This window comes from Astyanax mexicanus, chromosome 12 (genome assembly GCF_023375975.1).
Source record: "Astyanax mexicanus isolate ESR-SI-001 chromosome 12, AstMex3_surface, whole genome shotgun sequence".
NCBI lineage: Eukaryota > Metazoa > Chordata > Actinopteri > Characiformes > Acestrorhamphidae > Astyanax > Astyanax mexicanus.
This window is the reverse complement of record NC_064419.1, coordinates 29,877,452-29,902,686: the sequence shown is the minus strand read 5'-3', so window position 1 is coordinate 29,902,686 and position 25,235 is coordinate 29,877,452. Positions and strand designations below refer to the sequence as shown.

Here is a 25,235-nt window from a genome sequence, read left to right as displayed (position 1 = left end):
TTACTTTGGAGCTGCTGAAATGGGAAGGCTTTCTAGACAAAAGATTGTAAACTTTTTTTTGTTTAAACCTAAAAGTCTAGACTTCTACTGCATCTCATTTGTTTCATTGTGGTGGCATAAGGAGCCCAAATCATGAAGAATATATTACTTTCCAAATGTTTCTGGACCTAACTCTAATTCAGGACATGTTAATTCCATTCCAGGTGTGAAAGGGTAAAGTCTAAAGAAATTCAAACATACAGCCCAGATAATGAGCTTTTTCATTCTGATTTTCACTGCTGCCTAAAATATTTGTGCCACACTATGTGTAAGTGAGGGAAAGAGAGAGAGAGAGAGAGAGAGAGAGAGAGAGAGTGTGAGACTCACGGTCATAGGAGAGAATGTGTCCGCTGAGGCCTTCATACACAACATGCCCCTTGGCTTGGCTTTCCTCTCTGGCTCTGTCTCTGCTGGGGTTGTCCTCAGTGATCAGCCGGGTGATGGTGCCCTTATACAGCACGTCTGCAGGGGTGCCCTACACACACACACGCACGCACACACACACACACACAAGCAAACACACACAATAGCCACAGTCATTACACGGTCATAGGACCAGCCCTCAGCATACTAAACCAAAATAGCATATGGAACACAAAATTAACTATAGAGGAAGAGGAGGAAGAGGAGGAGGAAGAGGAGTCGATGTAGTTGCACGTGCTGTTCTTATGATCAGAAGCTTGCTAAAAACACTCAACCCTCACCACAAACACCACCTTAATTAGTCTGAATAAAAAAAGCTGATGAAACATGAAACTTGATGTACTCCAATAATAAATAAGCTACAAAACAATGCAGCAGGATTTTGTGCAACTAAAGCAATTGTCACATAGTTGTTCAGGCACTGCAAGGTGGTTGCCATGCAGTTGTTAAATGGCGGCTAAGGTATCGCAGTTGGCTGCTTTGCTATTAATGCATAACTAAGTAGATGATTATGATGTCCCAGGTAGATGCTGTGTGTCATAAAGCAGCCACTTTAATGTCTCAGGTGACTGTATGGCAGTTGCTAGGCTGCTGGTTGTTATGGAGTTGTGAGGGTTGCCAGGTCCAGCAAAGAAACCTTTCCCAAAGTCTGTCTAAAACTCACCCGTCTGAAGCTTAATATACCAAGCAACTGTTCAATGAGGAATATTAATACTAAAAGAAGTAAAGACCAATTAAAAAATTAATAATAAAGAAATAATAAACTGACTTTGCTGCCAAAGGTGTTTTTTATGAATAAAAACATTAAGTACTTATTATACTTATTTCCCTCTGAATAAAATTATTATCAAAATCCAAGAGATTAATTACATTTTTTGATAAAAAAAAAAGTTCACATTTAAAGTGATAGTGTCTTATCAAATCTTTTCTATTAAGGTTAAAGTAAAATTAGCTGCATGTGTGAATGTCTCCTATAATGTGCTTTTTATAATGTACATCCACTGGATTGGTAGACTCACCCATGAAAACACAAATGGAGTGGATGCTAAAAATAATCATGATTATTCGATTAATTGAAAAAAAAAACACATTTAAAATAATAATAATAATAAAAAAATAATAATCGTCAGATTATTAGAATACCAAAATAGTCATTAGTTGCAGTCCTATTGCTAAGCAGCAGCTATGCTATAACGATGCAGCCGCTTAAGTGACTCAGGTGCTTGAAAGGATGTTTTAAGCGTTTTTTAGGATGTTGTTGGACGATGATCATTTTATCACTTGTATGCACTCTGCACTTTAATCAACCTGGCCTACCTCTACTTACTATACACATATGGACTATATATAAATGTACCGCTGTCACTCTGAAATTTAACCTTACCTTAACAGTACCTCATCAAACAAACATAAACATACTAATATTAATTGTATCTATTGTCTGTGTCCCCTGTACTTTTTGCCCCTACGTTGTGTGTTTTGTCTTGCACTTGTCCTCTTTACTTCTCGTCTGTGCACTATATACTCTGTTTTACACTGTTTCTGTCTGTCTTACACTGTTTTTGTCTGCACTGGAGATCTAACTTAATAGTGTTTCATTTTACTGTACAGCCCTGTATCAGTAGAATGACAATAAATTGAATTGAAATTGAAACTGAAATTGAAAAATGTTGTTCCTCTGTGGTTGTTTTAGTGTCTCAGGTTGCTGCAGTGTTGCGGTCAAAACATTGCTATTGCTGCTGATTTCACAGGTGGTCGCTGTGCAGTTGGAAGCTCCTTTATGGTTTATTCATGCTAATCAGAGTCTCTAAAGTCGGAAGTTGCTTGGTAGTTGTAAGATTGTCAGTATGGTGCAAGATCTGACGGTTACTAGGGAATTGCTAGGTGGTTGCTATGCTGCTCAAGAGGGTTGTCTACAAGGGGGGTACAAAGTTCTGTAAGTCATTCCTGTGGAACAAAAACCTTTATCCAAACACACCATTGCTGAACACATCCATCGTTCAAAAGATAAAAAATAAAAAACACAAAGCACAAAACACACGATCAGATTTGACCCATGCCTGACTGAACACCCATGCTCATCCCACACTCTTCAAAATCTAGATCACAACAAACAAGGAGGTGTGCACTGAGTGGGAGTGTGTTTGATCACGTGTGTGTGTGTGTGTGTGTGTGAGATGATCTGTGACACTGCTTTGCGGAGGAGATGTGTAAACACATTAATAAAAGGAGAGAACAGGAGTGGACACTGTGTACCTGCTGTCATGGCAACAGAGTGCAGACACAGCACTGGTTATGTCACACTGAGCTGTGGGTGGGCACTCGTGACGGAAAGCAGCACACGGACATACATGTTTTTGTACTGCGTTAATTAATGATGCGAGATTATACACAACCCAACTTTGTCCACACACACACACACACACACACACACACACAGACAGGCAGGTACGTACCTGAGTGATGGAACCGCCGCGGTATGATATGGGTGGATCTTGGTGCACGCGTGTGCCAGGGAGGCCTTTAGTGATGCTGCCACCCTGTACAGCTGGCATGGGTCCTGCAATAAACAATTTTTTCTTTTTAATGTTTTTATTTTTAAGAACAGGAAGAACTCCTGTTGATGCAGAGTAGCCAGCACGCTCGGAGTAAAGTGCAGCGACTCGATTTTGATACATCAGCTCACAGACGCCCCGTGCTGATGTCATCACCCTTTGAAATGATAAGGGGAAAGAGCATCATCTACCCACCCAGAGAGAGCAAGGCCAGTTGTACTCTGTCAGGGCTCCGGCAGCTGATGGCAAGCTACATAACCCGGATTCGAACCAGCAATCTCCCAATCATAGTGGCAGCGCTTTAGACGGCTGGACCACTCGACTCCCACAATACACACATTTGATCAGCATTTAGAAAACATGAATAGTATCTTCTCACACTATAATGAATAATACTAAATGTTATTAATATAGCCCAGCCCTTATATCAGTTGTCATCTAATGTAAAAAAAAAAAGATGGAAAAGAGTGAAAAGATTTTAAGTGATAGACAAATACATAGTAGCACATATTTGTGAAATACACAAAATGATACGTTATCCAAAATTTTAATAAAATAAAAATCTGAAAAGAATCATGGCCGTCCACCCAAACTGACAGGTCGAGCAAAGAGAGCACTGGTAACAAAAAGCAGCCAAGAGGCCCATGGTCACTCTGGAGAAGCTGCAGAAATCCACAACTCATGTGGGAGAATCTGTCCACAGCACAAATGTAAGTTGTGGACTACACAAATCCGGCCTTCATGGAAAAGCGTCAAAAAGAAAACCATTGTTGAAAGAAAGACATAAGAAGTGCCGTTTGCAGTTTGCCACAAGCCCTGTAGGGGACACTGCAAACATGTTGAAGAAGCTGCTGTGATCAGAGGATACCAAAGTTACACTTTTGGACTAAATGCAAAGGGCCATGTGTGGTGGTAAAGTAACACCACTCATCACCCTGAACACACCATCCCCACTGTGAAACATGGTGGTGGCAGCATCATGTTGTGGGGATGCTTTTCTTCAGCAGAGACAGGGAAGCTGGTCTGGTGATGGGAAGATGGATGGAGCTACATACATGGCAATGCTGGAAGAAAATCTGACTTGAGCTGGGAAAGAGATTCGCCCTTCCAGCAAGACAATAGCACACAGTTATCCCTGAATTCCATTGCGCATCTGTGGCAAGACATGAACACTGCTGTCCACAGACACTCTCCATCCAACCTGGCTGAGTTATTTTGCAAAGAAGAATGAACAAAAATCTCAGTCGGTAAAATCTAGATCCGTAAGGACGGCTCTACTAAGTATTGATTATAGGGGGCTGAATACTTTTGCACAGATGCACTTTTAAAAATAAAAAAATATTTGATTAATTATGAAAACCACATATTTTTGTTTCACTTCACAATTGTGTGCTACTTTGTGTTTGTCCACCACTTAAACCCCATTTATAAAAAAGTATATAAAAGTTTATGGTTGCAAAATGACAAAATGTGAAGAAAAAAAAGGTTGTAAGACCTTTTCATGCCACTGAATATTTAAATTCTGTGAAAATATTCCTCCAATCACTCTCCAAAACAATCACAGTGCTTTGAGGCAGTCCACTAATTGGAAACGCGAGATTTGAAATGATTCACAGAAAGATTTCTGAGCTGAACAGGGCTAAATGTAAATTTTATTTAAGCTCAGTCATCTCATAAAGACATGAGGGAGGTTGGAAAGGTGTAAAAGGTTACTCAAAATATAGCAGCTTGTATATTTGCCTATGTGTGTGTGTGTGTGTGTGTAGATGTGTGTTTAACGGGAGCCTCCAGTACACTCATACACACTAACCTCGAGCGGCGAGGCTGTCGTGGGCGGCGGCCTGGCTGGAGAGATTCTCAGCCTGAGAGGAAGAGGGACCACGAGGAGAGAGCTGCTCCTGCTTCACCATGGGGAATCCACCTGACAGAACGAGAAGAGAGGATGAGTAAGAGACACACTTTAATCACCAGCGTTCACTAATGTACTAATTGTACAGAAAGTACAACAATATTCAACATATTCTTTGTGTGTACTGGAAATAAATCACAGTCATATCATGAAACAATGAACTGTTTCTGTCAATCACAAATGTTTTTGTAGTTTTACAGCAGAAGGAAAAATATTTTATAACAAAATTGAAATATCTGGACACAATTTTAAGACAAATTCATAGATAATGAACAAAAAAAAGATTTTAAAATATTGCACCTTGGTCGTGAATAAATTGTATAAAACAAACACACAGAATCAACACAAACACACCTATCTTCCTCTGATCCATCATCCAGGACAGAGGCTGAGATCCTGGTGCAGAGAGTTTAGTGTGCTCAGAGCCATGGGCTGGACTGTGCATCTGCACCGGAGTACCCTGTAAAAGATGTGAAAAATGTGAACAAATCTGTCCCTGAATCATCTCACATGCACACATTGATACGTGTATAAACGTCTCCTTCTTCTTAACAAACAACGAAAAAAAAAAGACTTAGTATTTGAGAGACCACTCGTAGCTTTATAAAGGGAAATGGATGTGTTAGCAGCTCATATGTGGAGCATCTTTTGCTGGAGTGGAGAGTAAACAGCTGGTCTGAAGTACATGCTCAGGTCGAGGAGGAGAAAAAAGGCCAGGTGGTTTGCTTTTGCTGTTTTTTTTTTTTTCTCAGCTATAGCTGCACAGCTGCACCAAGAGATGTGCGGGTACAAGAGAGAAGCATGTAGCGCATGCATAAAAGCAAAAAGACACTGATTTTATCATTCACATTCATGTCATGTCCATGGATCAGATACACATTCGATTTAGGACCACACAAAATCAGATTTGGCATGTTCACACAGCCATGAAAAAATCAGATTTGGGATGTTCACACAGCCATGAAAAAAATCAGATTTGAGTCACACAGCCGAGTAATGTGAACGTAGCTAATGTTGGACCAAACTCTGGTTCCTTTCCCATCTACTACTTCAGTTTGGACCAACTGAACAGTCCGAATGTCTAGACCAAACAAAGCAGCTGTGAAAGCTCCCATAGTGTTCCTGGTGGCTGTATTATGAATGTTTTCTCGCTTCTGAACCAGCATGATTTGAGATGATTTTTTTTCAGGGCTTCATCTACAGCTAGACAGAGTTATGCAATCCTGGAGAAAGGACTCCAGAGTGGTCAATGATAGAAGCACCATTCTCTCCCATTACAGTCAGTGTACCATCAATGTGAATTTAAACTTAATTTTTTCCAGAGCTGTACATTGCAGCATTACATACAGCTGTACCTTTAAATATTAAGAGACCACTTCAGTTTCTGAATCAGTTTCTCAGATTTTACTATTCATAGGTATATATTTGAGAAAAAGGATCATTGTTGTTTTATTCTATAAACTACAGACCATGTTTCTCCCAAATTTCAAATAAAAATATTGTCATTTAAAGCATTTATTTGCAGAAAATGACAAATAACAAACAAGTAACAAACATATAACAAAAAAGATGCAGAGCTTTCAGACCTCAAATAATGCAAAGAAAAAAGTTCATATTCATAAAGTTTTAGACGTTTTTGATGGAGATCAATATTTGGTGGAATAACCCTGGTTTTTAATCACAGTTGTCATTCATCTTGGCATGTTCTCCTCCACCAGTCTTACACACTGATTTTGGATAACTTTACACCACTCCTGGTGCAACAATTCAACAAGTTAAGCTTAGTTTGATGGCTTGTGATCATCCATCTTCCTTTTGATTATATTCCAGTGGTTTTCAATTTGGTAAAAGTTGTTACCTGAACACTTCTTTTTGCTCACCTGAGTGATGGAGCCACCGGGTTTGGCTGAGGAGATGAGGGGAGGGGGCTCAGGGATGTGCAGTGGCCGGACAGCGCTCATCCTCTCCTGCTGCTGGAGAGCTAGAGAGATAGAAATTAAGAGAAACAGACAGAAGAATAAGAGGATACATGAATAAATAGATAGACAAAAAGTGAAGCTAAAGTGAATGAGTCAGCAGGCAGAAATGCAGGGTCTGGGGTTGAGTAGTTGAGTACAGCTGAGTAGTTTGAGTGAGTAAATGGAAGCGGCTCGTACTGGAGTTGTAGTGCAGCAGCTGCTCGTGGCTCAGTTTGGCCATGTCTCTGGGAGAGAGCTGGAACGGTGACATCACGGGTCGGCCCACGCACACGGCTCTGAGGTCTTCCGGAGTCTTCTTGATGTCAGCGAGCGGAGAGAAGGCCCGGGGCTTATCTGTACAAACACACACACACATGAAGAACATGTGAGAAATGTCAGAGTGTAGGTCTGAAAAGAAAACCGCAGGAGAGTGTGGGTCCAGTTCGCTCCATCAGAACACGACAACATGTATCTACATTTACTCACAGCACCGGCAGAAGCACTCTGTAATCAGGGTCAATGAGGGAGTACTCCATTTCACACACACACACACACACACCTGCACTAGATCTATAATATCAACTTAAAAAAACCCTGGTGATCTGTGTGTCACAGAGCCTTTAAATGCTGTGTAAAGTTTATTACAGCACTCGGCCATTTACTTTGAACCCTATATAGCATGACGTTGCCCTCAGCCCTCAATAACCCATATTTTGGTTATTACACCACTCCATTCTATACCATATCTTTTATTTTAAGTATTAATTTATTTTATTTTTAATATAATGTTACAAGGTATACCTATATCCAATATAATGAGACATATCATTTTGTCATAAATAAAAATGTGTGTACGTGCAATAATAATAATGTAAAGAAAAAAAATAATGTAAAGAAAAATATTTGGTTGTTCATATTCTTACTATATTCTTACATACTTGTTGAAAATGGAATAATATTTTATAATATTCATTTTTTTTATTTGTTGGGCAACATTATGTAGATCACTTTTGTTAGAACCATCATGATAAAGCACTAGTGATTCAAATAATCAGCTTATTATCAAAATAAAGAAAAATGGTCTGAGAAAAATTCCTCAAATAGTAAAAAAAAAAAAAATTCTCAAATAGTACTGTAATTTTTTTTCTCCCCAAAATATAATCCATGCCAAAAGCACTATCTGGAATTAGTTTCTGAGGGAGATGTGTGTGAGAGATATTTCACACTTCTACTCAGTGATAAAACTCTTGCAACTGAACTGCAGTTGAAAAAACAGGAGGACCAGTGAGTTTTCTGGCTCTCTCGGTCACATGACATCGAATTCAGTAGCTCCTCCATTTCCACTTGCTGTTGTGTTTACGTGGATGTCCGTGGAAACGCGTGCCTAAAGTGTAATTACGGTGCGTGGCAGTGGACAAATAGCTATTTTATTAAACTCGAGGTGATGAAACTCAGAGATGTGGATCCAGGCAGGACTAAAATTACTGAAAAACAGCAGATAATTTAGTCTGTAATTTTCTCTGAGGACGTCTGAAGAACCCATACAGGAATAAAATCATAGAGAACCCCCATAAAAGAGAAAATTACCCCAGAACCCCCTGGGAAACATCCAGATAGGGTATAGAGACCTTACTCAATCAGAGAAATACATCTGGAGCTGTGATTCGTTAAAAACACAATCTAAACACTGATTATTATTGGGATCATTTGTATATTGGAAAAGGTTAATTTCAGAACTATTAATGCATAATGATTGACATACTATGCACCCCTGAACCCCCCCCCTAACAAACAGACACACACACACACACTTTTCTGTTGGCAACTCCAGTCTAAATCACTCACCCTAGCAAACAGTATCTGCAGCAGGAAATCCACATTACACCAAGAAGCACCTGATCTTAAAGCGCAAACATGCAAAAATCTTACCCAAAACACACTGAGAGCTGAGCACAGCCTCTGATTGTACACAGCCTGAACGAGAGTGATAGGGAGAGGTTTTGTATGTGTGTGTGTTTGTGTTTCTGTGTGGTGTGTGAACCTACATAATCCATGCAGTAGAGTCTGTAGCCATCTTTCCTTTCCTTCCAGTTCTGCAGGGACAAATACACTACAGCTGAGCATAACACCACAACACACACTCCGCTAGACTAGGCCTGTCACAATAATTACATTACTGACTTAGCCTGCAATATATTTACTTTATATGACAACATACTCTACACATCCTTCCAAACGTATAGGAAAAATGCGATCAATCTCTTTATTTCTGCTGCAGACTGAAAACATTTGGCATTTGGAATTGACAACCTTAATAATTATTATAACTTATAATCCCAATATTTCCCAATCCCAATATATGTTTACACTTCTTAACACAAATAACTTTGTTGAAACATATTGGTTTTAAACAATTTGAAAATGTTTTATTTATTTAGGATTTAAAGTAATTAAAGATTATTGTATTCCATTGTGAGTGTCTAAATATTCTAGCCCAAATAAAAGTTAATTACTGTTTACAAGTAACATGTAAATTAACTATTATACTATTATATTATCATTATTTCACTGACATATCTAAAACAGACTTCAAATGAAAATAATATTGTTCAATTCCAATTCCAATTATTTATGGGGCAATATACTAGTGCATCTCAAAAAGTTAGAATATCACTAAAAAGTTACTTTATTTTAGTAATTCAGTTCAAAATGCAAAACTTGTATATTATATAGATGTATTACACACAGTGTTTTTTTTTTGTTTTATCAATTTTTTATATTGATAATCATCAACAATATTTATTGTTGATTATTATGGCCTACAGCCAATGAAAACCCAAAAGTCAGTATCTCAGAAAATTTGAATATTATATAAGACCAGTTGGTACTTGTGCCAATTCCTGCTGGAAAATAAAAACTGAATCTCCAATAAAGTTATCAGAAAAGGGAAGCATGAAGTGCTGTAAGATTCTGTGGGAAAACAAAACTGCACTGACTTTGGACTTGATAATAAAACACAGTGGACCAACACCAGCAGATGACATGTCTCTCCAAACCATCACTGACTGTAGAAACTTCACACTAGACCTCAAGCAGCTTGAACTGTGTGTCTCTCCACTCTTCCTCCAGACTCTGCTTCCTTCTGCTGACAACTTTTGGAGATGCGGATTTCATTTTCCAGCAGGACTTGGCACACTAACCACACTGCAGAAAGTAGCAATTGGTCTTATATAATATTCAAATTTTCTGAGACACTGATTTTTTTTTTATTTTTTATTTTTATTGGCTGTAAGCCAAAATCATCAACAATTAAAGGAATAAACGCTTAAAACTCACTCTGTGTGTAATACATCTATATAATATTTTTTAGAGTTTTACATTTTGAACTGATATTCAAATTTTTTCCAGATGCTCTAGTATATTCCAAATCATTGGTTATCGTGACAGGCCAATACCACTACACTAACAACAAAACCACTCACCCAGTTCCAGCACTGCACTTCTTATAAGCTACAATACAGACTAGACTGTAATGAGAATGTTTAAGCAGTGAAAAGAGTGATGGGTAAGAAACCATGCACTTGTAGCGGGTTAGTGGTTTGGGGTCTGGTGGCATCACACCTAGGAGAAAACTTAAGACTCCTACTGTAATAAAGAACACAGACTTTTCTATGCTCAGTTCACACCCAGAACATCATCATTTCATATTAAACCCCACACACGGCTCTCGGAGAACTGTGACAGTACAGCAGGAGAGAACATCATGTAAATATAATCTAGAGAACTTCAGAGCAGATATAGTGGGAATCGATGTGTACCCTCTTTCTCTCGTTCGGAGGGCGTGGGGCTCCTGGTCCGGACTCGTGGGCTGCTGGTGTCTCTGCCACCGCTGCCTCCAGGGTAATGCTGTAATTTAACTGGCTGAGGTTGCTGCTGTTGTTGTTGCTGTTGCTGCTGCTGCTGCTGTTTGGCCTCCTGGGAGGACTCGTGCGCCATAGTGATCTGCTGCTCGTAAAGTGCCAGAGCGTCAGGAAGAACCTGATGCTTCCCCAAAACACCTGCTGAGGAAACTTCAGGCATCTACAGAGAGAGAGAGAGAGAGAGAGAGAGAGAGAGAGAGAGAGAGAGAGTTGCAAATAGGGTTAAGTTGTACCCGCCTTTTTACACTGTTACACTGACTCAAAATGTTACTACAGTACATGGTATAACCAGAGCAAACGGTAAGCTGAGCAAGCAGTGCAGACGATTTGCTTTACTATCACAAGTACATAAAAAACCTTTACATCAAGTGAATGTTCTTTACACTCAAACAGCTCAGATGAACAATCCATTCCTTATGGAAATATGTTTTTTTCAGGACACAAGTTTATCTACTGATGCTGACAGGCTTTTAATATTTCTGTATATTTGTAGTTTGAACAATTCGTCTGATAATAATTTTTCAAACAATTAAGTAACTGAGAAGTGGTGAAATCGGACATAAGGCACCAACCTAACAGAATAACTATTCACTACTCCCTGTGTCCCTGTGTCTGTCTCTCCCTCTCCGTAGCGCTCTGTCTATTCCTCTCCATTCTCTCTCGCTCTCTCTCTCTGTCCCACACTACCCATCTCTCTCTCTTTCTGTTCCTTTTTGCCTTCTCTCCCTCTGTCCGTGTCCCATTCTCTCCCTCTGTGTCCCTCTCTGTCTCTCTGTTCCACTTTATCTTTTTCTCCCTTTATTTCTCTCTCCTCTGTCCTTCTCTGCCCCTCACCCCCTCTGTGTCAATCTTTTTCTCTCTCTGCTCCTGTGTCCCCCTCTCTTCCTTTCTGGCCCTCTCTCCCTCTTTGTCCCACTCTCCCTATCCCACGCTGTCCCTCTCTCCGCCCCCGTGTCCCTGTGTCTCTCTCTCTCTGCCCCTCTCCATCTCTTTCTCTGTCCCTCTCTTCCTCTCTCTCTGCCTCAGTGTCCCAGTGTCCCTCTCTGCCCCTCTTTCTTTCTCTGCCCATCTCTCACTTCCTCAGTCTCTCTCTCCCTCTGTCTCTCTCTCCCTCTGTCTCTCTCTGCCTCTCCATCTCTTTTTCCCTCTCTCCCTGCCTCCTTGTCCCTGTGTCTCTCCCTGCCCCTCTCCATCTCTCTCTCTGTCCTTCTCTTCCTCTCTCCTTCTCTCTCTGCCTCAGTGTCCCTCTCTGCCCCTCTTCCTTTCTCTGCCCCTCTCTCTCTCTCTCTCTCTCTCTCTCTCTCTGTGTTATCTAACAGCTGTGTGCTGTGTGGAGAGACAGAGAAGCGCAGGCCCTCTCTGATGTCTAAGAGATTAACCACAGTCTTATTATCCATAGCAACAGAGGCTGGCTGGAGCAGCTAATCCAGTGCAGGGATCAGATAGCACAGCAGTGTGTGATCCAGCACACACACACTGTTCAAACACACGACTCCTGCTTTCATACTGGAGGGTCTACACGTTCTTCTGGAACCCAGTAGATCATTCCACTGTTTGAGACCTCTGAACAATTGAGTAACGGTCAGTGACAGTGGTGCTGGTGTGTGTGTGTGTGTGTGTGTGTGTAAACACTCACTATTGGAGGTATGGCAGCTGCTCTCTGTTTGAGCTGCTTGAGGTCCAGTGGTTTCTGCAGTGCAGAAGAGATCACACCATCATGGGCGTAACTCAGCAGACTGGGCCTGGGAGACATCATTCTGAGTAGAAAGCAAGAAGAACAGAGGGTTAGAAACAAGTTGAGAACAAATCAAAGAACATGAAAACAAGAGAGATGTAAAAAACCAACAGGACACAAGAAACAAAAAAGAAAAGAAAATGCATGAAGATACGAAACTTGCCAACGAGATAAAAGATACAAGGATACAAACCAAGATAATAGAATTGCAACAAAGAAGAAAAAAAGAGTTCATGAGAAAATACAAAACAGAATAGAAGGAAGGAGAGGCCAGAGCCAGAAGAAAAAGAAACTGAAACGGTGTAAAGAGCAAAAAACACAAGATAATCAGAGGAATCAGCCAATAATTAAAAAGGAAACATAGAAAGATGTAAAGAAAAGAGATGCAAGAGATGAGAAACAAAGAGACAAGAATAGAAGAGAAGCAAAATAAATAAGAGAAGCAAGTAGAAAAGAAATAACAAGAAAACCAAAAACTATGAAGACAAGACAATGGGATGAGACAGGAAGAGAGATGTAAGTAAAACAAATCAAGACAAGACACAAAGATACGAGAAGATGCAAAAGACGAGACAAGAATAGAAAAAGAATAGAAAAACTCAGAGACAAGAAGAGTACCAAGGAGACAAGAACAGAATAAGAGGGAAAAAAAGAAGAAGAAGCCAAGAGATGAGTCAGAAATAGAACACAGGAAAAGAGACAAGACAAAAATAGAACCAAATCAAAGAAATAAGAAATCAGAAGAGAGGAGGAGATGAGAAAGAGGAGAAGAGGAAGAAGACTATTCTTAATACGGTCAGAGCAACTCTGTGCTATTCACACTTTTTGTAAACAAACTCCCAACACTGATCATCTCACTAGGAGCTCGGTTTTCTCCTTGTGTCACGAAAATTCCTGACATTCCTTAAAAAAAAAGCATAAAATCCATGCTCTGGATTTGCAATACAACCACACACCCACACACAAACACACACACTCTCTCTCTCTCTCTTTCTCTCTCTTTTTCTGACTGTTTTGGTTGGCTGGAAGTCAGGCTAATGTTTTCTCGGCTGCTGCCAATTTACACACTGTCTGCTGTCATGGAAAAAATAGAGCTTAGCTGGATAAATCAACAACCCGCCAGCGATCAGCTCAGTTCACCACTATACACTTAGGGCTGAACGATTAAATGCATTTGCGATAATCTCGCGGCAGGGAGGTGGAGAAGTGAAGTCAACACAGCGCACTTTAGGGCGTTTTCACACCAGCACTATTTGGTCCGGTTAAAACGAACTCTGGTCAGGTACTGTGCTAAACGTGCCTTGCTACTGTTGCTACGAGGCGAGGTAACACTACAAACCTTTTTCAGCATTTAAAAAAACACCACAAAGCCTCGTGTGGTATTTGCAAGGCTAAAATGCCAACGACCAGTGCTGCATCTTCAAATACAGAAAATAACGAGTTGGTTAAAGCAGATTCTCTTTATGTTTTTTGCACTTAAATTTTTCATGATGTTACTAGCTGGAGAGCAGTAAGTTAAAGTAAGTTAACAATCTATAGTTTTTCCTAATTAAAAAAAAATGGTGAAAAGGAAAATATATTTATGTATTTATTTTTCTATAAAAAAAACAAATGGTAAAAAGGAAAAGCATAGATTTTTTTGCTTTATTGTTATCTGTGCTTTAAATAAACCTGACATTGTTTATTATTAAACAGATTGATTTAATGCTTCTGTTGTTGAAAAATACTTGAGAAGACAAAAAAAATCGCATTTTAAATCGCAATCGCAATTTATAGATAAAAAATTGCAATTAGATTATTTTCCAAAATCGTTCAGCCCTATATACACTCCACTAACTGACCAAACTCACCATTTACTCCCTCCAACACAAACCCCCCAACCCCCCACCCACCAAACACGAACATCCAGGTCCAGTCTACTCATTTAAAAGTCTCCTTCCACTAAAATCTACTTTTTCTTGTTCTTTATGAAATACTACAGGTACTCTCTGAGTTGTATATGATGCTGTTCCTCAAACTCAGTAGCTAGTAAAAGAATATCCTCAGAAATACGAGTTGATCAGAGAGATGTTAGGTGTCTATTTCAACAGGTGAGTTCATGGCCTCGCCTACCTCGGCTCACGAGTCACGCTGATGTCCAGTAGCTGCAAATACTTTGTTGTCCTGATGAGCCTTGGATTAATAATCTATAAGATTGTTCTATTAAAACAGTTTGGGTGAGTAAAGCTTTTTCCTTTATTTACAGTAAGCTTAGATTTCCAGTTTTGATTAAACTGAAGTGTTTTTGGCGGCAGTTGCTTTCATTTCTAAAGTCGGTGCTAAGCTGTTGTTAGGTAGTTGCTAATGTATTCCAGGTGGTTGCTAAGGTGTTGCTAAGTGGTTGCAAGGCAGATGCTAATGTTTTCCAGGTGGTTGCTAAGGTGTTGCTAAGCTTGTTCTATTAAAAACAGTTTGGGTGAGTTAAGCTTTTTTCTTTATTTACAGTAGGGGTGGGCGATATGGCCCTAAAATAATATCACGATATTTCAGGGAAATATCGCGATAACGATATTTTTGACGATATAACAAAGATATTTTATTAATTTCAAGAAAACAGTATTGCAGAAAAAAAAATTATGTCTAAGCTTTATTTAGTATAAATGCATTTCACACTTAAATATTACTTTTTTTTGCCTTTTCAAGACTCTAATGTAACAAATATCACAAACTCCTTAAAAAAAATTTGCATGATTTAAAATTTTACCTGCAACAAATTATACTAAAATATTCTAAAGCTTCAAAGTCAACAGAAGAACAAATATAAACTAAACATACAGATGACAAATATATATATATATATATATATATATATATATATATATATATATGCAAGAAATTTTGAACATTTAACTCCACGGATATAGGGAATTATCATGTGATCTGTTTGATTTTCAGACGCTTTGGGTTGAGTGAGGAGTCGACTCACTGAGTGAATCTATTCACAAGTCAATGATCCGTGATTCAAAACATTGTTTACAAGCTCAAGCGTTGATAGCCGCAGAGCCACGGAGAAACTCAGACAGTGGATTAAACTTAAACGCGAGTTTCTGACTGAAATAAGGACTCTAAAGTTCAAACGTGAAGGAAACAGAAGCGCACATTATTGTTTAACAATATATCTAACCGCACAGCGATGACTCTGCAGTTTTTAGAAACGGTAGGATTACGAATTTCACATCGCTGAAGTAATATGTCCACTATTTTTCATTACTTGCTCGGTACCTTTGTGTTTGGCTGCGTTTGGTAAAGCCTTTCTTCTCAACAGTTTAAATTGGCATCATATCCTAAACAAATCATATCCTATAGCTAAACAAAATGCGATAATTCAGTAATTTATTTCCAGCGTTTGCTCTTTCTGTCATAGGGAGTGTATATTTCCAAAGCTGTGGCGATGTTGTGCTGAATCAGCGTAGACTTGTCTGCTCACACTGGCCACTGCAGTCACTCCGCGAATTTTTTGGCTTTCCTCGTACTGAACTGGGTGTTTCTGTTTTGATATTATGCGCTTCGGACATACCTTACATATTACAGTGTGTATCAGATATTTTGTCACCAAATCACTGCCACACTACTTAACTGGCTCTCCTATTCCGAACGGGCTTCTCCACAGCAGAGCCGCTTTCTGACATACTTGTTGCTGTGTCCAAACGCCCCACGTAATGAACGTACGCCACACGCGTAACTGTATGACGTACATACGTAAACAACGCAGAATACCGCTAATATCGCGATATTTATTTTTTTGTACCGTTTTAAAAATTATACCGGTATTATCGTGAACGATACGGTATAGTACACCCCTAATTTACAGTAAGCTTAGATTGCCAGTTTTGATTAAACTGAAGTGTTTTGGCAGCAGTTGCTATAGCTTCTAAAGTCCTTGCTAAGCTTTTGCTAGGCAGTTGTTAACATATTCCAGGAGGTTGCTAAGATGTTGCTAAGTGGTTGCTAGGCAGTTGAAGAAATTCCTTTGGTAATTTTAGTCCTGTTCGGATCCACATCTCTGAGTTTCGTCACCTCGCATTTAATAAAATAGCTATTTCTCCACTGCCAGCCACAGTAATTACACTTACTGGGTGTGCGTTTCCATGGGGATCCATGTAAACACAACAGCGAGTGGAAATAGAGGAGCTACTGAACGTGATGTTGTGACCGAGAAAGCCAAAAAAAAACTCAGTTCCTCCTGTTTTTTTCAATGGCAGTCCAGACACAAGAGCTTTATCACTAGGTAGAAGTGTGAAATATTTTTCACAGATGTCCCCCTGATAAACTAATCCCATCTGGATAGAGCTTTACTCTGTAGCTGATAACTGAACATATCTCTTCTATGCAAGTGGTGGTAGTAAATTACCTAGCTATGGTAAAAAAAAAAACACACCCTCACACAGACACACACACACCTGTTCTTGTCTGCACCGTCAGCATCCTCCGCCTCGTCTGCACTGCAGGTGGCACTGGAGTCACTGTCCTGTCCTCCACTCTTCCCTCCGTGTTCTCTGTCCCTCTTCCTGCTTTCTCTCTTCCCTTCTTCCGGCTCCAGCGTGGGCGGCTTCTTGTCCTCCGTCTCGCTCGGCACCTCCCTTGCTCCTTCTACTCCCTCGCTCTGCTCCTCCTCCTTCACACCCACCTGCTCCACCTGGATCACGGGTTTCTCCTCCTGCTCCTGGGCCGACGGCTCCTTCTCCGAGGACGATGATGATGAAGATGAAGGGGCGCTGGGTTTGGTTTTGGAGTGGGAGGAATTCTCCTCTTTCACCTTGCTGTCCTCTGAAGAGCGAGGCGAGGGCAGACTCTCTGTGTCCGAGCTGTTGTTAAGGCCTCCTGGAGACGGGGAAACGTGGAATGTTAGAACACAGAGCCAGCAAACACTTGTACTTGTGAATGATCAGCATAAAGCATATGGTGCTAATCAGAGAAAAAGAGCACTGTTTACTGATGTTTTACAAATGCACAATGTGATACTACATTTGGTTGTTGAAAAATGCATGACTGCACTAGAAAATTACCCTTTTTGTCTTTGGGTCTGGAGAATACCCAAATACCTGCCTCCCCCACAGTGTGATGGTTCACTATGACGCTGTTTCTGGACATGGTTAATATTAGGCTTCTGTTTTCACAGTTAATTTTAAATTGGCTTTTGTGAATGTAACTTGGTATTGTAATGCTTGACAAAGGCTAAACTAATACCTTACCAACATGGTTCTATGTGATACTGCTGAATAATCTGTTTACTTCATTACTAGCACTAAATGACCCATTCTAAAACATGGAATAAAAAAAAAATAATGCATTAAAAAAAAAAAAAAAAATTTCAATAAGGGTCACAAATAACAATACTTACATCAGTAATACACATTATTAACTGGTTAAGTAATGCCTCAACTACACGTAACAACAATATTAATCATTACAAAATTGTAATGCTTTAAAGAAAGTTAATAGTGATGAATTGAGACAGTAGTTAAACCATTTATTATTAATAATGTCTTAACTATTTTTAATTAAAACAAAAACCTTTGGCAAATTTTCATGACAATAAGATTTTTAAAACAGTGCAGACATGGGCAATAAAAAAAAAATAACTAAACCTATAATTGAAATTGATTATAGTAGGCCTAAAATGAATCTAACACAATTTTTTCATAATAAAATGTGTCAGATCCTGAGAGCTCCATTGTCTAAGCTTAAATTACTGCATTAACTCTGAGCTGATGTATTTGTAGCTTAAGGCAGACTTTCTCCATCGATAAACTAAAACACAAAGATTTGTAGACCAAATTTCCATGACATTTCCAAATGGGCATTTTTATTTTTTCAAAACTTATCCAGACCTGGAAATTGCTTTTTTTTAAATCCATGACTCTTCCAGGTTTTTCATGACTGTCTCAACTAAATATTAACAGGGTTCGTACATTCTTTGGTATTCAAGTAGTTATTTATTGTACCCGTATTGTAAAGTGTTACCCAAGAAAAAGCTGATCTGGCAATTCCCTACATTACTATTTGATCGGGTCACACCAGAGCGGAAGCAGAAGTAATGAAGTAGAAGTACTTCACTACTGTACTTAAGTACTGTTGTTAAAATGCTGTATCTACTGTAGTATTATCTTTTTTCTATTACTTCATGTTTTGTTTTTTAACCATCATAAAACTGTTACAAATCATTTAGTAGATGCTTCTGCACTGTCATCAGGTTTGATAAAGCTGCTCATCACTGGGAGAATAAAGTAATAAAGCTGATCTTATGAGAAGAACACACTACTGCTCGTGTTCTGCATTTTGCTCTGCTCCTTATCTGCAACATAATATTTAAATTTTCGACTGCGTTCTACAATTACTACAAAACACAGTACTGTACTTTTACTTTCAGTACTCAAGTAGTACATTTTAGAATACATTATTTGAAATATATTTGAAATTAATTGAAATACAAAAACGTTAAAGTGTGAAGCTTAAAGAACACGTCAACTTCTACTCATGTCACTTTTTTTGATAGAGCACGTACTTTTACTCAAGTCTGAATCTTTAGTACTTTATACATGTCTTGTTAACAATAGCCCTGCTGGTTTGTGGGAGTGTTTTCTAGTTATTTTCATTACCTCTCAAAGACTGATACTGACTTATCCAGTTAAATGTGTGCCTGGCCAACAATGAACCTTCACCTATTGTTTTATTCATTGTGAAACATCGGACGACATCGGACACATATCACTGCACTTTTAAAAGCAATGAAGACCACACCCCTTTACTGTCAAGCAAGAGGTGTGAATTACATATGAAAACACAATTCTAACACTAAGGTCAACTTGAAAAAGAAAGAAAAAAAAACCACTAATTTAGAAACCATGTTCTCATACAACGCAGCTCTCGTACTGCTTGTCCTCGTAATGTTCTAAAGCCACAGCACTATTTTTCTGACTGCTTTCAGAGGTTTCTGAGAAAACCACAGCATCCTTGAAACTGTTTTATTACGCTCTGTATGAAACAGTCCCTGCACGAAACAAATAACAGCATTGTGTTCAGAAATACTCAAGCTGTTCAGAGGAAAATTGATACTGCTATTAAATCCTAATTCCACACCGCAGAAAGAATGGATGTGTTGCCTGATTCCTATTCACTGAAATAACAGTCTTACACATCGGCTATACTGACATATCTGATATATAACGTACACACATATTATAGAAAATCACTGACAAGCAATACACTGAAAGTGTGTGTGTGAACTATGTGTACCCTCTCCATCCTCCTGAGCCTCTTCTTCATTGCCGCTGACTCCAGATCCCTCCATCTCTTCTTCATCAGCAGCAGAAGGAGCACTGGCCTCTTCACTCTGCAGAGCTTTACCTTTTCGTCTGGCTTTACGCTCCTGCTCCTACACAAACACACACACAAACACAGGGTTTAATGTAGTGTTTATTAAGGACACACAATAATTGTATAACTGTATCTAAATTCAACTACACACATTAATCTTAACCATTTAGAGCCGAGACCCAGTTCTGAATATTGAGCCAAAATAAAAAATATATATATAATCAGTTAAATTAATTGAACAGCTCATTCTGTATTCTCCTGTATTTTAACAGTTTGTTCTAGAAATCATGTCAAAACTAGTTATATGAGGAGTAGAGATGGGACGATCAATCGGCAGTGTATCCGTATCGGCCGATCGTCGATACCGTATTTTCGCTGAAAATCGTCCGATACCGATACACTGATTCCTCTGATTTAGCCGATCCGATTCAGGAGTAATCAGGAGCAGCAGCAGTTAATCAGAGCTGTGAAAACCGGTGAAACTGCTCGCTTACAAGAAGCTGCAGTTCCTCATCCAACCACTGAGCCCTGCTGTCTTCACTACCCACTCAGTGCTACAAGCACAGCCACGAGCTACAGGGCTCAGCTCAGCCAGTCTGGAGCGTTTTTACAGTTTCTAAAGTGTAGAAATTTGTGTAGAAAATAAAGGTTTTAACCCCACTAACTGGATAATACAGCTCTCTACAGTTCATCTTTCAGCCCAAGCAGTGAGTCAAGCAGCTGGGTTAGCTCAAAGCTAACAGCAGCAGTTTAGAGCAGCGGTCAACGGAGTCACTGCTCAGATCACATTACATTACAGGTCAGTTAACGCGCTGCTCACCTTTATAACTACGTTTATAGCTACGGAGTTTAGTGGACACGGACGCCAGGTTAGACTGTTGAAGGCTACTGAAGACTATTAAAGGCTATTGGAGGAGGTTATTGAAAGGGTTATTGGGGCAGAAACCAGTACAGGCAGGTTAGATAAGTGAAACAGTGACAGTTTATGAGTGCGGGCAGAGTCAGGCTGGATTTTTTGACCAATCTAAGCTCTAACTGGAGAGATGGATTACTACACTTGTTCTTATTAAAATATTGTATTATTATCTTTATATTAACCGTAAGTGAGATCCGAAAAACAGGCTGTTAGGCGGCTGATGTTGGGACACATTCCTGCAGTATTGACATATAAATATAAAAGTTCTGGTGTCTTATAAATATGTACACATAACTTATATCTCTCCTGAAAAGCTTTTATTTTGGTCAGTAACACTCTTGTGTTTATTTACTATCAGCATAAATTACCAGTCAGCGATCTGCGATCGGTATCGCCCCCAAAAACACTGATTGGTCCATCTCTAATGAGGAGTACTGTATTTTTCGCACCATAAAGCGCATTTAAAATCCTTTTATTTTCCCAAAAAGCATCAGTGCGGCTTATGTAAGAATTTTAACAGTCAGGTTGTAAAGAGCAGTAAAGCCACTCCGCTTTAGTACAGCGTTATACAGGAGTTCAGTGAAGTTTATCCAGAAGTTATGCAGAAGTATCAGCATTAGCTGCTAACCGCACTAAGCGCTAGCTCTTTGGCTGTCCAGACGTGAGTATTATTGGCCTGTACCCTGCTGCTTACCCCGGCTAACACTGCTGGAGCAGCATTAGTATATTGGACTGTATTCTGCGTGTTTACTGTGTTAAAACAAGTTAAGTGGGACGAACCCACTATTAAAAATATTTTTAATATCACATGGCATATCCACATCCAATACGGTAAGACATACAAGAGGGTCATAAATAAAACTATGTTTATGTTCAAGAATAAGACAAGAAATATTTTGGCTATCTATATTCTTACATTCTTGTTGTAAACTTGTTATTCATTTGTTGCCTTGTGTGACAGTGAATTTTGTCTGACGATTCACGATGCCATACTAATTGGCCTCATGGCATGTGTAGTAAAACCACTACAGATGATCCAGAATGCAGCAGCACGTCTTGTCTTCAACCAGCCAAAACGGGCACAAAACGCTGCTCATTGAGCTCCATTGGCTACCAGTTGATGCTCGTATCAAATTCAAAGCTTATACAATCGCCTAGAAGGTGATGACAGAACAGGCTCCTTCCTACCTGCACTCACTCCTGAAGGCTTACGCTACCTCCCGGCCGCTGCGCTCCTCCAATGAACGTCTCCTCGCTTTGCCAAACAAACATTCACACAAAGCAATCCAGACTGTTCTCATACAGAGTTCCCCAATGGTGGAACAAACTACCCTCCACTACCAGATCAGGAGAATCTCTCGCTATCTTTAAGAAACTCCTGAAGACAGAGCTCTTCAAAGAGCACTTACTCTCCTAACACCTCAAACTAACTACCTTCCACTACCAGATCAGGAGAATCTCTCGCTATCTTTAAGAATCTCCTGAAGACAGAGCTCTTCAAAGAGCACTTACTCTCCTACACCTCTAACAAACTTTAAACTACTTCTAACCTCATTTCCTTCTTCCCCTCCTGCACTCCTCTATCCCATTATCTCCTTTTGACCTCCTCTCCTTTAGGCTCTATCTAAAGATGTTTTTTACCTTTAACTTCTATTACTTTTGTACTTCACTATTGTCAGTCGCTTCGGACAAAAGCGTCTGCCAAATGTAATGTAATGTAATAAAATAATTTCTCATCTCTGGTCCTGGAAACATCCTCCTATCCTACATGTTTTAGGTGCTAACTTGCTATAAAACACCTGATGACTCAAATTATCAGCTTTTTAAAAAGTCAAGACCTAAATTTGAGTTTGCTATGTCCAAAGAGACTCCCAAGCTTCCAAACATGAAATACAGGGGTAAAAAATATAACACAGATATCTGTATCTCATTGGGAGCAAAAGAGAAGCAAAAAACCCACACAAACAAAATACTAATCTGAGGGAAACTGAAAGAAAATAAAAAAAATCAATCCCTCCCCAAAAGATAAATAAACATCATAAAAAAATAAGCACAGACCGATTTCATTTTATGCTGCTGCAGGATCTCGTCCAGTTTCTGCCTCTTCTTGTAGTTGAAGTAGAAGTTCTTGCACTGTGACACAGTTTTGGAGCCCACCATCTTGGCAATGGAGGACCAGTTGCGGCCATACTGGAGGAGTCCTGCAGATACAAATGGTGAGTCAGCACATGCACACAAACAGTCACTCACATATACAAACACAGGAACTCACACACAGCACACTTTATACTGCCAAGGAGGAAACACCGCCCTAACAGGGTCAAATCTTCACACAAGCTTGTCCAATTGTGTTTGTGTGCGTGTGCACATTTAGCCTTGTTTAAGCCACTAGCGTTAGCCTAGCCTAGCTCCAGCAGTACTGTGTGTTTGTTATTTGTTATTATTCACTAGCCTACAGTCCATTAGCTTGGTCTTCAGCTTAATTCAGTGTTTCCTTTTTTGTTTGTGCACATATATAGCTTACCGCATATATATTCTGCAACAGTGGTCCATTACTACTGCCACTACTGCTTTTTTATGATATCGTATTTACAAAACACTAGAGAGGGCTTTTAATCTGAAAAACAGATACAGGAAGTAGAGATATATGTGATGATGCCCAACCATCTCCTGTTGTCTTCATTTATGCTATTCCTATGTTGGGTTTGTTTTCACACAAGAACGTAGGCAAGTACAGCAGGCAGCACTGTTTAGCATGGGAGAGAAGATTGTAACTGTAAATATATTTTTGTTTAAAGCTGTAAAAAATTATCTGGACAATAACAGCATAAATTACATCTGCAGAATGAAGTACAACTCAAACTTACATTTGAGTTACAAGAGTAAATTTGATAGTTTAATCGGATTAAAGTCAGATCTTATTCTTATCATTAAGGGTGTGCACGATATATCCCAATTATCACTTGTGATACATTATCGATACGTGGCGTCTAATATTAATATATATATATATATATATATATATATATATATATATATATATTATATATATATATATATTATATATATATATATATATATTTTTTTTTTTGTAAGTTATTTACACAGATAATTACCCAAACCACTCATTAGGACTCCTCCTATTACTAGTGATGCCCCAACACCAGGAGGGTGAAGACTAAAACATGCCTCCTCCAAAGAGCCATCGCCTCTTATGAAAATGCAGCATTGTCGAGTAGCATCACAGTGGACTCGGAAGAAAGTGCAGCGACTCAGTTCCGATACATCAGCTCACAGACGCCTCGTGCCGATCGACATCACCCTTTGGAGTAATGTGGGGAGAGAGAGTGCCATCTACCCACCCACAGAGAGCAAGGTCAATTGTGCTCTCTCGGGGCTCCGGTAGCCGATAGCAAGCTACATGAATTGGATTCGAACTTGTGGTCTCCTGATCATAGTGGCAGATCATTGGAGCCCTAATATCAATATTTTTATTGAAACATAGGCGCTCTAAATTCCCCAAGACTAGCCCCTCAATCTGACTTACTAAAGTTATTGCTCCTTTACTCCACATGCTAGTGCTAATCAAATAAATAGGGTAAATCCGCGGTGAAGAAAACTGGTTGTCAAATTCTGTGAAACCAATGACACCAATAATTACATAACTCCCGATATTTGCTTTGTCATTAATTTTTTATCCTCTTCAGTAACCCAGATGCCAAGATTTATTGTGCAATATATATTAAGTAACTCAGAATCTTAGTACTGTGATATCATCGTTATCGTGGACCAAGTATTGTGATGTGATATATCGTGAGATACCCTGTGATTCCCACTAACTGTGTTCTTTGGAATAACTGTTTTGAAATGAGTTCTACGAGTTGTAGATAAGGCAGAGATTAGATCGGGACCAAAAAATTTGAACAACCTGGCCTTAAGCAGTGCACGTTCTGCCCAAGCCCGACCCGCCCCATAAACTGTCATTATGAGCCCGAGCCCCACTTAAAGGCATATTACATACAAGTAGAGAGTTAAAAATGAGCTTTTTAAAAACATTTTTGGGCTATTTAAATGAGCGAAATCTGTTTAGAATAAGGTCAATTAACATTGCAACACTGAAGAAGCATAGACCTAATAATTAAGAACAATGTGGAAAAGTGGATGAGCTCACATATGCGCCTCAGAACTGAGTGATTATGACATTCTAACTAAAGAAACAGTTTAATTTGTTGCTTAGCTACATTGTAATTATCACGCCATAGCTTTATTTAAAATATAAATAGCATTAAAAAACAGATGCCTACGTCACAGAACATTTTCTTGAGGCCGACCGACAGGGTCCAAGGAAAGTGATGGGAAATATATATAACAGAGCATTTAACATCCTAATCTCACAAACACTCCAAAAGCCAGACAGGACAGTA

At 39.3% G+C, this 25,235-nt stretch overlaps 1 protein-coding gene across 3 annotated transcripts in view; it reads right to left on the bottom strand.

Moving 5' to 3' along the window:
* ncor2 (nuclear receptor corepressor 2) overlaps positions 1 to 25,235 on the bottom strand; it is a 172,203-nt gene that overhangs the window by 24,153 nt on the left and 122,815 nt on the right. For 2 of the 3 annotated variants that reach the window (XM_049486156.1, XM_049486157.1), the window contains exons 18-29: positions 22,870 to 23,012; positions 19,815 to 19,953; positions 16,979 to 17,399; positions 12,441 to 12,561; positions 10,703 to 10,964; positions 8,930 to 8,977; positions 7,083 to 7,238; positions 6,807 to 6,907; positions 5,281 to 5,386; positions 4,828 to 4,938; positions 2,919 to 3,022; positions 367 to 514 (exon numbers count right to left, since the gene is read on the bottom strand). In XM_049486156.1, the coding sequence (XP_049342113.1) occupies positions 367 to 514; positions 2,919 to 3,022; positions 4,828 to 4,938; positions 5,281 to 5,386; positions 6,807 to 6,907; positions 7,083 to 7,238; positions 8,930 to 8,977; positions 10,703 to 10,964; positions 12,441 to 12,561; positions 16,979 to 17,399; positions 19,815 to 19,953; positions 22,870 to 23,012 (1,860 nt within the window). The remainder of the gene's footprint in view (positions 1 to 366; positions 515 to 2,918; positions 3,023 to 4,827; positions 4,939 to 5,280; positions 5,387 to 6,806; positions 6,908 to 7,082; positions 7,239 to 8,929; positions 8,978 to 10,702; positions 10,965 to 12,440; positions 12,562 to 16,978; positions 17,400 to 19,814; positions 19,954 to 22,869; positions 23,013 to 25,235) is intronic. The other variant, XM_049486158.1, reaches the window with a different exon arrangement.